The sequence below is a fragment of the Sinocyclocheilus rhinocerous genome, unplaced genomic scaffold, assembly GCF_001515625.1.
Source record: "Sinocyclocheilus rhinocerous isolate Xijiao unplaced genomic scaffold, SAMN03320098_v1.1 scaffold737, whole genome shotgun sequence".
NCBI lineage: Eukaryota > Metazoa > Chordata > Actinopteri > Cypriniformes > Cyprinidae > Sinocyclocheilus > Sinocyclocheilus rhinocerous.
This window is the reverse complement of record NW_015632805.1, coordinates 195,420-208,067: the sequence shown is the minus strand read 5'-3', so window position 1 is coordinate 208,067 and position 12,648 is coordinate 195,420. Positions and strand designations below refer to the sequence as shown.

Sequence of the window (12,648 nt, the reverse complement as noted above, 5' to 3'; positions counted from 1 at the left end):
ACAACTTTAAAGATGATTTTCTCAATATTTTGATTTTTTTGCACCCTCAGATTCCAGCTTTTCAAATATTGTCCTATCCTAACAAACCATACATCAATGGAAAGCTATTTATTCATCTTTCAGATGATGCATACATCTCAATTTCAAAAAATTTACCCTTATGACTGGTTTTGTGCTCCAGGGTCACATATATGATGAACGTTATAGTACTATATATATATATATATATAATTTTGATTAAACTCTAATTATTAAACATAAAATAATAGGATAAAATATTAGAACTGTTTTAAAAACTTTTAATCATATTAAGAGTTGTTTAATATTTTATATATATAATATTAAAATCTAATTATTAAAGATGAAATTGTAGGATAAAATATTAGAAAAAAATAAGATTAGGTTTTAATTGGATCAATTTATAGGTTTTAATATTTTCAACATCACTTGTTCTTTCAGTATTTTTTTTTCTTTGTTCAGAAAACAAAGGGCACTTCCTTAATGACATCGTCTTCTAGGAAGTGACATCAGTTTGGTGGGAAAACAGCAGCACAAACTCAGTGAGTACCAAATATCTGAGTTAATTGGTCATAAATCCAATCATAAATGTAATTTTTTGTTAAAGGATAAGTTCAGAATAAAACATTCCTGATAATTTACTCACCCCCATGTCATCTGAGATGTTCATGTCTGTCTTTCTTCAGTCGCAAAGAAATGACGTTTTCTGAGGAAAGCATTCCAGGATTTTTGTCCATATAGTGGACTTCAGTGGTGCTCAACGGATTGAAGGTTAAAAATGCAGCTTCAAAGGGCTCTACACGATCCCAGCCGAGAAATAAGGGTCTAATCTAGCGAAAACGATCGGTCATTTTCTTTAAAAAATTAATATTTGACACGTTTGGACTTTCAAATCGTTGGCCACCATTGAAGTCCACTATATGGACAAAAATCCTGGAAAGTGTTTTCTTTGCGACTGAAGAAAGAAAAAGACATGAACATCTTAGATGACATGGGGGTGAGTAAATTATCAGGAATTTTTTATTCTGAAAGTGAACTTAACCTTTAAATAAAATAGCTTCTTTATTTTTTTTTTCCCAAGAAAGATGTTGAGAAATATTTGGATTCTTTAAAGGTGACATATCATGAAAATGTTCGCAAGCGACAACGGTGTAATGCCATGGCGAAAGTTTGAGTGAAGCATGCTAACTGTTCTGTGTTTGTCTGCACAGACGAGCTCAGAACACTGTTTAGAGTCCCAGCCTCAGAGACAACAGAGCAGTGCATTTATTGATTTATTTACTGTATATTGCTGCAGCCTAGTACTCACATGCTGTGACAGCCGCTTTCTGTCCGTGTGCGCTCAGAAAACCGTATGTCAGAAGTTTAAACTCATATGGTTTAAACCGCATGATTTCAGAGCGATAAACATGATAATCAGAACCAAAACAGATGTTTTTTAGCAGGTGCTAGCTGTAATGGCGCAGGAAAAGGGGGCGGGGAGCAGCAGCTCATTTGCATTTAAAGAGACAGGCACGAAAAACAGCGTGTTTCTGCTTCCACTCAAAATAGGCATTTTCAAAATGATATAATAAATGATCTGTGGAGTATTTTGAGCTGAAACTTCACAGACACATTCTGGGGGCACCTGAGAATTATATAACGTATTGTAAAAAGGGGCATAATATGTCTCCTTTAAGGAACTCTAAACATTCAGTTGCCTGTAAGAGCCGTCTATGACATAATACATATAATATGCATTTGTAGAATTGCTTTGTTTATTGTTTTTGTGCTTGTAAATGTTATGTTCTTATTGCATAATGCATGATTTCTGTGAAAGCATGCTGCATCACCGGTGTTGAGTAGGAACATGTCACTGTGGATCTTCTCTCCTGCCATTCCTCCGTGTATGTAGATGTTGGAGCCCACGGCGGTGATCACGTGACCGTGCCGCGGCGCAGGAGGCGTCCCTTTGCTCTCCGGCTGCAGCCACGTCGCACTGACTGCAAACAAACACAGTTTCTCAGTGATGCATGCTTCAGTTGTGTCAGTCCTGAATCTACTGTAGTATTTTGTGTTTCTCAGACCCGTATCAAAGACGTGGATCTGAGGATCAGTGACAGGCGAAGCTCCAGCGTCTCCTCCAGAAAACACATAGAGTCTGTTTCTGACACAAGCGGAGCTTGTATGGTACGTCCTGACTGTCGGAGCCGCTCCTTTCGCCTGAACCGTCTGCCATGAACCACGGCCTTCAGCATCAGCTGCACGAAGTACAGCATTATAGATAACATACAGCGTAGTTTGGAATAATTCAGATATATCAGTGTTTTGTAAGACTCTTCTGTTCAGCAAGGCTGCATTTATTTGATCAAAAATACAGTAAAAATTGTGAAATATTATTACAATGTAAAATAGCTGTTTTCTATGTGAATATCTGTTAAACTGTAATTTATTTCTGTGATGCGCAGCTGTATTTTCAGCATCATTACTCCAGTCTTCAGTGTCACATGATCTTCAGAAATCATTCTAATATGCTGATTTGCTGCTCGAGAAACATTTCTGATTATTATCAATGTTGAAGACAGTCGTGCTGCACAATATTTTTGTGGAAACTGTGATGCATTTTATTTTTCAGGATTCACAGATGAACAGAAAGTTCAAAAGAACAGCATTTATTCGGAATAGATATCTTTTAAATCTTACGCATCTCAAATTTTTGAATGGTCGTGCATCAGTTTCCACAAAAATATTGTGCAGCACGACTGTTTTCAACATTGATAATAATCAGAAATGTTTCTTGAGCAGCAAATCAGCATATTATACTGATTTCTGAAGATCATGTGACACTGAAGACTGGAGTAATGATGCTCCAGTGAAAATACAGCTTTTTAAATTACAGTTTAACAGATATTCACATAGAAAACAGCTGTTTTACATTGTAATAATATTGAACAATTTTTACTGTATTTTTTATCAAATAAATGCAGCAAAAACACTAAAAAGGCCTTAATTATACCTAATGTTATTAGTAGTGTTTAATACATGTCATGTCTTGTCTGGTAATATTCAGCGTTTAATAACCTGATGTGCGCAACACTTGAACACAGTTGCGGTTCCCGTTCTTCTCGGCTCCAGCAAACACCCACAGACTCTGCGGGTCGCTCTCGGGAACAAAGCTGCAGTGTTCATAACGCGCCTGAAGCCCGACCCAGTCTGGAATGTCCCATTCATGAGCATCTGCAAAAAAATACAAGGCAATATGTTACATAACTGCAGATTTCATGGGCTCATATTAACTGAGAGACTACATGCAATGAATTATAAAATGTGATTAATAATGGTTAAAGACACTTAAAAATATATAGTTAATACATTTATATAAATTAAACCAAAAATGCTGATGTTGATTAAACACATTGTAAGTTTTGTACACTGTTAATTAATGCATTAATTACATGCAATACATATTGTGAACTTACAATTAATGTTTTTTCTGCATTTGTTTGTTTGTGTTTACAAATATGCTACTGTTCATTGTTAGTTTACAATGCACTAGTAATGTTAACATACACAAATATATGTAATTATATGTATTATTTTATTATATTATATATAAATACAAATTTTATTTTATTTTTTAATTAATTAAATCAATTAATTTTAAAGTTAGATTGTTCATATCAGGGGTTTTCTATCTTTTAGATGCTATGGATCCCCAAATATGATCATTCTCATGTAAGGGACCCTGATCCTAAAATTTAAAAGGCATCTATATAGTTTCTTGAATAAACACCCAATTTATACTCTAAAAATATGACGTTATAAACATGTCTAAAGTATTATTTGTATTAATCTAATTTAATCTACATTTTATTTTTTATTTTAATCAATTTTATTCCAATTTTTTATTCATCTATTAATGCAAACTAACAAATTTTTTCAATTAATTTTAATATTATTATTTATTTTACCTTTTTGCACACCATTTTTCTCTAAACTTTCAACAGTTTATGTCACTCCTTGCGTTTCCTAGTTTATTTACCAACAGACTGTCTCTGAAGAACACTGGATTTGTGTCTTTACTGCTTTAAACTGTAACAGGACTCAGTTTGTACCCTATTCATGCAGCATGCTGAAGTGAGCGCACTACCTAGATTGATCATGTAAGAATCAGAGAAGCTGCCATCAGGATTGGCTCCACCGACAATTACAATCCGTCCCTTTCCTGCATCACTGGAGGGCAGAAATGTGCAGGTGTGACCCACAGAAACACCAGGACCGGCACCTGTGGGCACCACGACATACCTGTGAGAGAAACAGACAGCTGTCAAACACACACACACTCATGCACACACACACTCTCACACACACACTCTCACACACACACACTCACAGACATACACACACACTCTCTCTCTCTCACACACACACATACACACACACTCTCTCTCTCTCTCTCTCTCTCTCTCTCTCACACACTCTCTCTCTCACACACACACACAGATAACAGTAATTCACAACAGCTGATACCACTGTCTGCTCTGTGGCCGCTCCTCCGGCTCGAGAATAGGCAGCAGCTCCATCAGTCTGAGAGCTTCAGATCATCACTCAGGAGTTTATACTGTATAAACACACATCACAGCGTTCTGTTTTAATTGGCTTATGCAATAGTAATCAAAATAGAACTTTTAATTCACGTATGTGACCCTGCAGCACAAAACCAGTCTCAAGTCGCTGGGGTATATTTGTAGCAATAGCCAACAATACATTGTATGGGTCAAAATTATAAATTTTTCTTTTATGCCAATAATTTTTGATTAGTAATATGCATTGCTAAGAACTTCATTTGAACAACTTTAAAGATGATTTTCTCAATATTTAGATTTTTTTGCACCCTCAGATTCCAGATTTTCATATATACATATATTCATAATAGTTGTATCTCAGCCAAATATTGTCCTATCCTAACAAACCATACATCAATGGAAAGCTTATTTGTTCAGCTTTCAGATGATGTATACATCTCCATTTCAAAAATTGACCCTTATGACTGGTTTTGTGGTCCAGGGTCACATTTATCGAATGAGAACAAATTTCACGAAACCTGTTTCTATGGACGCCGACTCCGTTGCTATCGTCACGTAAAAGCGTTTATTCTACACGCAACACACGAGCGTTATGACGTCATGCCACATCTCCTGCGCGCAATCACAACGACAGCAAACGCTTTACCTTTATAATAAATAATAAATGTTATGACTGATGATGGACGGGTTGGACGAGCGCTACACCGGAAGAGAGAGCAGTTAATGTGAAAACTGCTATTGTGATGACAGTCTAACCGGAAATAATTTCATAATAAAGGTCTTCATCGTGGCAAAAGCCCTAAGACAGTATAAAATAAAATAAAATAAAAAATAAATAGTGATTTTTTTATTTCAGATTTCATCATTTATATATTTGATAAAATAATTAGTTTACACTTAAATGAAAATATTTTTAATAAATATAATATATAATAATAGAAAAATATTATATAAAAATAATGAAATAATTTTAAAAACCGCTGGAAAATACACATGATAATAATAAATAATTCCTTTGTCATAGAAAAAAATTAAATAAGAAAATACGTTAGGAAAATAATAATAAAAACATACAATTATATAAAAGGTAGACTAAAAATAGGCTGTTAATGAAAAGCTTATATTAAAAAGTTAATAAAAAGTTAATGTTAATAAAGGCTCTTAAGAAATGTTTATGTCCAGAAAATTTTCTAAAATGATCTCAAATGAAAAAAGACAGTACTGTTGAAAAACAGTAAAGTATTGCAAAAGAAAAAGTTTTGGAGGAAAAAAGCACAAAAAAAATATTGCACAAACTGGAAAAAAAATAAACCATCCTGTTATCTGGCATCATCATGACCTCTCAATATAACATTTCTGTTTTTACATTGTCAGAATTTGTTTTGTGTGTGTGTGTGTGTGTGTGTGTGTGTGTGTGTGTTCTTTCGCGAACATGTTTTGGCGTGGATTTGATTCCGTACATATTCAGCCCAAGATAACACAGCGCACCCCGCCCACAGCCACGCCCACCGTCACGCCCACAGCCACGCCCACACAGTCTCTTTCTGCCTGGAAATCAACAGATGAAGCAGCTCGCTCTCCTCAGACACTCCTTCATCTGCCCTGAGAGAGCTTGACTCTGAGGAATCATCATCATCATGTCTTCAAACTCAAACCTCACGAGCATGAGACGGACTGTTGAGCAGCTCAAACTCGAAGCCAGCGTGGACAGAATCAAAGTAAGTCTCAGCACTCAGAAGTAAGTGGTATTTCCTTCAATATACAGAGATGCTGGACGATTTCAAAAGATAACTTCAGTTTATATCACTAAAAGTTTCTAATTCTCATGTATGCGTTTGTTTATAATAGCAGCATCTGCAGATATGAGATAAATAATAATATTTAACACTACTTCTGCTCTTAATTGTGTTTGTCTAGTATTAATGGATAGCTGTTAGAACGATTTTCATTCACATTCAAAACAAGCAGAAATGTGTGGATGTGATCATTATTTTTTTTTTTAAATATGACAATGCTGTTCACAAATATCCTAAAATATGATATACAGCAAAGCAGCAGAATATGGCTGGATATGAATGAGCAATCATCTTCCTTATGGTTTGTTTAATTTCACTTATTATTATTATTATTATTGGTCTGATTTGGTTTGATATTGGAGGCAGATAATGCCACAGCTTACTGTTTGCAACTACAGTTTTTTTATTATTAAAACAGATCATATGCTCAGTGAATTTAAATTATTATAATATATACTATATATAGTAGAAAACTGAAAAATAAGGTCTGGTATTTTTCAAGATCAGACTAATACAAAGACAATTATGGCAGATGATGATCAGTAATATAATTTGAATCTCTAAAATTATTAATATTAATATTGCAGTTGGGTTATTTTGATTAGGTAAAAAATAACTAATAAATACTAGCTAACTAACACAATAAAAACATTACAATATAATAAAAAACATGATTTTTGAAAATGAAAGAAAACGGAGTTATCTGTTTTTGCAAATAAACTCTTCATATATATATATATATATATATAATTGAAATTTCTGGCACTGTAAAAACAGAAAAGGGATATTAAGAGGCCAGATATCAGGATGGTTCATTTCTTCCAATTTTGTGCAATAGAGGGCACATTTATTATGACAAGCAGTCATTGATTTAGTCATTTAGAAATCGCTGACACACAGTTCCTTCTCCGTTTGATCTGAGTGTGTTTGTAATGCAGGTTTCTCAAGCCGCTGCGGATCTACAGCAGTACTGCCTGCAGAACGCCAGTAAAGACGCGCTGCTGGTTGGTGTCCCGGCCGGGAGTAACCCGTTCAGAGAGCCGCGCTCATGCGCCCTGCTCTAGAATGAAGGTACACCGTCTTATGAGCGACCACAAACACCTCACAGCTCACTTATAACGCAAGAATGAGCCTTTTGTGAATGCGTGAATGTGTGAGTCTTCCGGTTTCAGACAGTTTTGGTTATTTTAGCTTGTACAAAAACAGTCTGGTATACTGATTGCAAACTGGTATTACTATTTTAATTTATGGCTTGTTGTGCCAATAGTTTTACTGTCTACTAGGGGTGTAACGATACACTCACAATACAAAATAAATTAATTAAAATAAATAAAAAATATACTTTAAAAAATTGCGTAAATTTATTTGTAGTAAATTTATTTAAACTAGATTAAAATAATAAATTTTAAATGAATAAATAAAAATTAGATTAAAATAGATAAATAATCAAATTAAGAACACATCTATCAGTATGGTAATATAAATATGTAACAATAGAAACTAAATATTTTTCAAATAATCATTAAAAAATGGTAATTGTGACTTTTTATCTCACAGTTTCAACTTTGTTTCTCGCAATTCTGAGAGAAAAGTCATAATTGCGAGATATAAGTTTACAATTTACAGAAGAAAAGTCAGAATTGTCAGATATAAACTCTGAATTGTGAGAGAAAATTCACAGTTACCTTTTTTATGTTTATATTCTGTTGTGATAAAAAACAAAACAGAATTCCGAGATGTAAAGATAGAATTGTGAGAAAAAAGTCAAAATTGCAAAATATAAACTCTTAATTTGAGAAGAAAGTCAGAATTGCTAGATGTAAACAGAATTGCGAGGGGGGGGCGGAATCAGAATTGCATCTGTTTATATCTGTTTAACTCTGACTTTTGTCTCAGAATTGCAAAAACAAAGTCCAAATTGTGAGATAAATAAAAAAAAAAAATTCCGTGGCATAAACCAGCTTCCATAGAAAACAGCTTACTTCTGTATGCAAACTAACTGGACATTTATAGAGCTCCAACAGTCATGATATTTACATGAGGGAGTGACGAGCAGTAATTAAATAAGCCAGCATGAAGTCAATATGTGTTTTAAAACTGTATTTTTGAAATGGAAATAAAGAGTCATTGTAACGTTTCGTCTCGACTCATTTGTGTATTTGTCCTGAGGTTGCTTGCAGCTTCTCTTACTATTTAAATATAAGCACATTTCACCCAGATATATTCTCAATAGTCATACGCAGCTGTGTGGGATATTATTTTTAGCCCGGAGCGTTGGACTCGCATCCGGCTTTCTGTTGGGAAGCCTGATCCGACTCTTTTACATCAACAGGAAGCTGGGTTTAGAGGAATGGGGGAAGTAGAGGAAGTGCTGGGATAGTGGTGCTTCGTCTTTTTCTGTAATATATGTGTTTCTTTAAAAATGTGGCTAAAGGAAAATGAGTCATGACCGCACAGTCAGCCAGAATTGAGATTCAGGAAAGCATCTGTCCAACTTCTGCTCTTGACCAGCATGAGTCCGTCTGTGGTTTGGTGCTACACTTAGTTCAGCACGAGATGTGTCGAAACACGTCTGGCTTTTCAATGGATTTAGTCTCCGAATTGCAAAGTGCTGAACTATGAAAGTTTTGTCATGTTTACTCATTCAAATCTTCATGCATCTCTTTTGCATAATGAACATGAAAGTCAAGTCAAGTCAAGTCACCTTTATTTATATAGCGCTTTTAACAATACAGATTGTGTCAAAGCAACTGAACAGCATTAATTAGGAAAATAGTGTGTCAATAATGCAAAATGACAATAGTAAACACTAATTTTTCAGTTAAAGACAGTTCATCATTGAATTCAGTGATGTCATCATCCAGCTCAGGTCAGTTTAAATAGTATCTGTGCAATCAAGTCGACGATATCACTGGAAATGAAGTGTCCCCAACTAAGCAAGCCAGAGGCGACAGCGGCAAGGAACCAAAACTCCATCAGTGACAGAATGGAGAAAAAACCTTGGGAGAAACCAGGCTCAGTCGGGGGTCCAGTTCTCCTCTGACCAGACAAAACCAGCAGTTCAATTTCAGGCTGCAGCAAAAAGTCCAACGCAAAAATGATTTAATGACGCTTTTCCTAGACATTTGTGACCCTGGAGCACAAAATCAGTCATAAGGTTCAATTTTTTAAAATTGAGATTTATACATCATCTGTAATAAGCTTACATATAAGCTTTCCGTTGATGTATGGTTTGTTAGGATCGGACAATATTTGGCTGAGATACAACTATTTGAAAATCTGGAATCTGAGGGTGCAAAAAAATCTAAATATTGAGAAAATCATCTTTAAAGTTGTTCAAATGAAGTTCTTAGCAATGCATATTACTAATCAAAAATTAAGTTTTGATATATTTACGGTAGGAAATTTACTAAATATCTTCATGGAACATGATCTTTACTTAATATCCTAATGATTTTTGGCATAAAAGAGAAATGTATAATTTTGACCCATACAATGTATTTTTGGCTATTGCTACAAATATACCCCAGCGACTTAACACTGCTTTTGTGCTGCAGGGCTTATTTTTTTCGAACATCATCTTTTGTGCTCCACAGTATGGTTTTGGACAGATTTGTGACATTTTTAGAATGAACTGTTCTTTCAGAACTGATTAAATACTAAATGTTTCTATTTATTTTTCACATTTATTTTCCTTTTTTTTTTTCCACAGGAGAAAGGAGGAAGATCAATGGAACGCTGATCTTTTACATTATGCAACAACGTGACATGAAACTTCATGAGATATATTGTGCAAATCTGAGAATATTGATGCCTTAAGTCTCATATATTTCTTTTGCATTTGTCTTATCTTTAAATATTCAGCTTTTTTGGTCGGATGCTAAAGAATTATTTGCATATTAGCATTGATTCTTATGAATGATTTGGATTTATCTAGAAGAAATTATTTAAAAAAAAATTTTTTTTTTAAAAAGAGAGATTTGTCTTTTTTTTTTTGTGTCAAATTAAGTATGTTAATTGTGATTTGTCCAGCCAATGAAAAAAAAAAAAAACTAGTAGTCCTAGTAGTCAATGATTTAAAAATGCAAAATAAATATTATATACATATAATTGATACATATATGTATCTCACAGTGTTTCAAGTATAGTTAAACTAACATCTCTACACTATTAAGAGCATAAACTCTATAGGTTTAAAGGCAAGAAAAGATGTGCTGAAGATGAAGGACATGATAGTGGGTAAATAAATGATCCGTTATGAAATGAACCTGTTGCTCTGGTGATAATCAGGTCAATCTGGGTGGACACAAAATTACTTCTGTAACAATTATGTCTGTGACTCTTCAGGAACGAGTCTGTCTATAGCTTCAGGCAAAAATATAAACTGCAGCCTGGAGGCTCCCACAGTCACGAGCAACCAGGAAATATCAGGGAGTTTTGAAATGAATCATTGAAATGTAAACGCCATGGAAATTTCTATCGCGAGTGTCCAGTTGTCTAGTGAAGCCCTGCTCGATCAGTATTTCCACACAGTTTCAGTGAAAGGAAACATCTACTTCCTGTTTCTTGTCATCGCTTTATTCTGGCTCTGAGAGTATGAAGATAAATCCACTTCTGTTGTGACACAGAGTTTATATAAGATGATCTTTTGTTCTTTCAAACCTTTATGCATTTGAATATTGTCCTTCTTTCTGGTACATAATGCAAATCTGTGTGGTTGTGTTTTGTGTAACAGATACACTCATATCAGCACGTGTTTAATAGCGAACAGTGTCCATAAACACAATCTTTCGTTCATTTTACGATTTCTAAACTGATTTATAAATGGCTTCAGTATCACTTCCCTCTCCACATGAGCAAGCATTATAAATAATTTTTGATTCATTTGGTCTGTTTCCTCAGAGAATATTACCTCTGGGCACAGATGGTCAGATAATAACATATGCAACACACACCTAATACACAAAACCTTTCAAACTGGCACTGCAACTTTGTTTACAACCTTTTCAAAAGGTACACTTTTGTACCTTTTAGGTACTAATATGGAATCTTTAGGTACAAAGGTGTGCCTTTTGAAAAGGTACCGCCCCAGTGACAACTTTTGTACCTTTTTTTCTGAGAGTGTATAGTATATACAGCATATACTGTAGTATGTATACTGTGTGCCTTTATGCAGCAGCAATATATCCACTAATGGAAATCTTGAATGTAATATGTATACTTACTGTATAATGCCTGTTATTTTATTAAATTCAGTATGAAAAATAGTATGAAATATGCAACAATCTGTATACTATATAGATATAGAAAGGCCCAACAATATTTAGACACACGTATGTCACATACAATTCATTGTAGAAGAAAATATCAACAGAATAAAAAATCTAAAGGATTTTTTCTCAGAACTCCAACATCATTTTTGCTCAATGAATGAATTATATTAACTAATAAATCACCTTTGGCCAAAAAAGTGAGCTTATGCTATTTTTCTTTTTTAAATTAATGACACTTTGATATTTTTTGTTATTTAATGACAATTATACATTGATAGCAGAGCTTTTATGTTTAAAAAAAAATGCATTTATTTATTTTTGTTTAAATATAGTTAAATTTGGCACTTTTTTGACACCATCAGTCAAAAAAAAAAAAGGATTAATTAAGATTTTTTTTTTATCTGTCTGAAGTCCCTTCTGCTCGTGTTGTGAAATATTATTAGCATTTAAAAAAGCTGTTTTCTATTTATGTGGTAAAACGTAGTTTATTCGTGTAAATACATTTTTTAGGATTCTTTTATGAACAGAAAGTTCAAAACAACAGCATTTATTTTAAATAGATTTTTTAAATGATTTCTAAAGGATCATGTGACACAAAATACTAATGATGCTGAAATTCAGCTTTGATCACAGAAATCAATTAAATTTTATTCACATAGAAAACAATTAAATTGTAATAATGTCTCTCAATATTACTGTTTTCACTGTGTTTCTTGTACTACTTTCAAAAAATAAATGGAAAATCGGCTTTTAATCGGTATATTGTCTTTATGAATTAGTGTCTGTGTGTTTTTTTATTTTTATTTATATATTTACACACACACACACACACACACACTCAGACACACACACACACACACACTCACACACACACACACACACACACTCACACACACACACACACACACACTCACACACACACACACACACACACTCACACACACACACACACACACACTCACACACACACACTCAGACACACACACACACACACAC

The 12,648-nt window shown here is 34.0% G+C and overlaps 3 protein-coding genes across 3 annotated transcripts in view; 2 read left to right on the top strand and 1 right to left on the bottom strand.

Annotated features, from left to right (window-relative positions):
* The window catches only part of rabepk (Rab9 effector protein with kelch motifs), a 7,601-nt gene extending 2,274 nt beyond the window's left edge, over positions 1-5,327 (bottom strand). Inside the window, exons 1-6 of the mRNA XM_016556170.1 lie at positions 5,102-5,327; positions 4,528-4,618; positions 4,148-4,302; positions 3,079-3,234; positions 2,085-2,258; positions 1,851-2,000 (exon numbers count right to left, since the gene is read on the bottom strand). Coding sequence (XP_016411656.1) covers positions 1,851-2,000; positions 2,085-2,258; positions 3,079-3,234; positions 4,148-4,302; positions 4,528-4,580 — 688 coding nt within the window. The 5' untranslated portion in view covers positions 4,581-4,618; positions 5,102-5,327. The remainder of the gene's footprint in view (positions 1-1,850; positions 2,001-2,084; positions 2,259-3,078; positions 3,235-4,147; positions 4,303-4,527; positions 4,619-5,101) is intronic.
* An 811-nt stretch (positions 5,328-6,138) lies between these two features.
* Positions 6,139-10,301, top strand: gng10 (guanine nucleotide binding protein (G protein), gamma 10). Its single transcript, XM_016556171.1, has 3 exons — positions 6,139-6,301; positions 7,318-7,450; positions 10,092-10,301. The coding sequence occupies exons 1-2, from the start codon at positions 6,221-6,223 to the stop codon at positions 7,441-7,443; spliced, it is 207 nt and encodes a 68-aa protein (XP_016411657.1). The 5' UTR covers positions 6,139-6,220; the 3' UTR covers positions 7,444-7,450; positions 10,092-10,301.
* LOC107743070 (ras-related protein Rab-35-like) overlaps positions 8,825-12,648 on the top strand; it is a 13,703-nt gene continuing 9,879 nt past the window's right edge. Inside the window, exon 1 of the mRNA XM_016556184.1 lies at positions 8,825-8,895. Coding sequence (XP_016411670.1) covers positions 8,825-8,895 — 71 coding nt within the window. The remainder of the gene's footprint in view (positions 8,896-12,648) is intronic.

Bases quoted from the DNA above. Each gene is read 5' to 3' on its own strand.
- gng10 (XM_016556171.1), top strand. From the start codon at position 6,221: ATGTCTTCAAACTCAAACCTCACGAGCATGAGACGGACTGTTGAGCAG. The intron at 6,302-7,317 runs GTAAGTCTCAGC...TTTGTAATGCAG, and splicing joins CCAGCGTGGACAGAATCAAA to GTTTCTCAAGCCGCTGCGGA.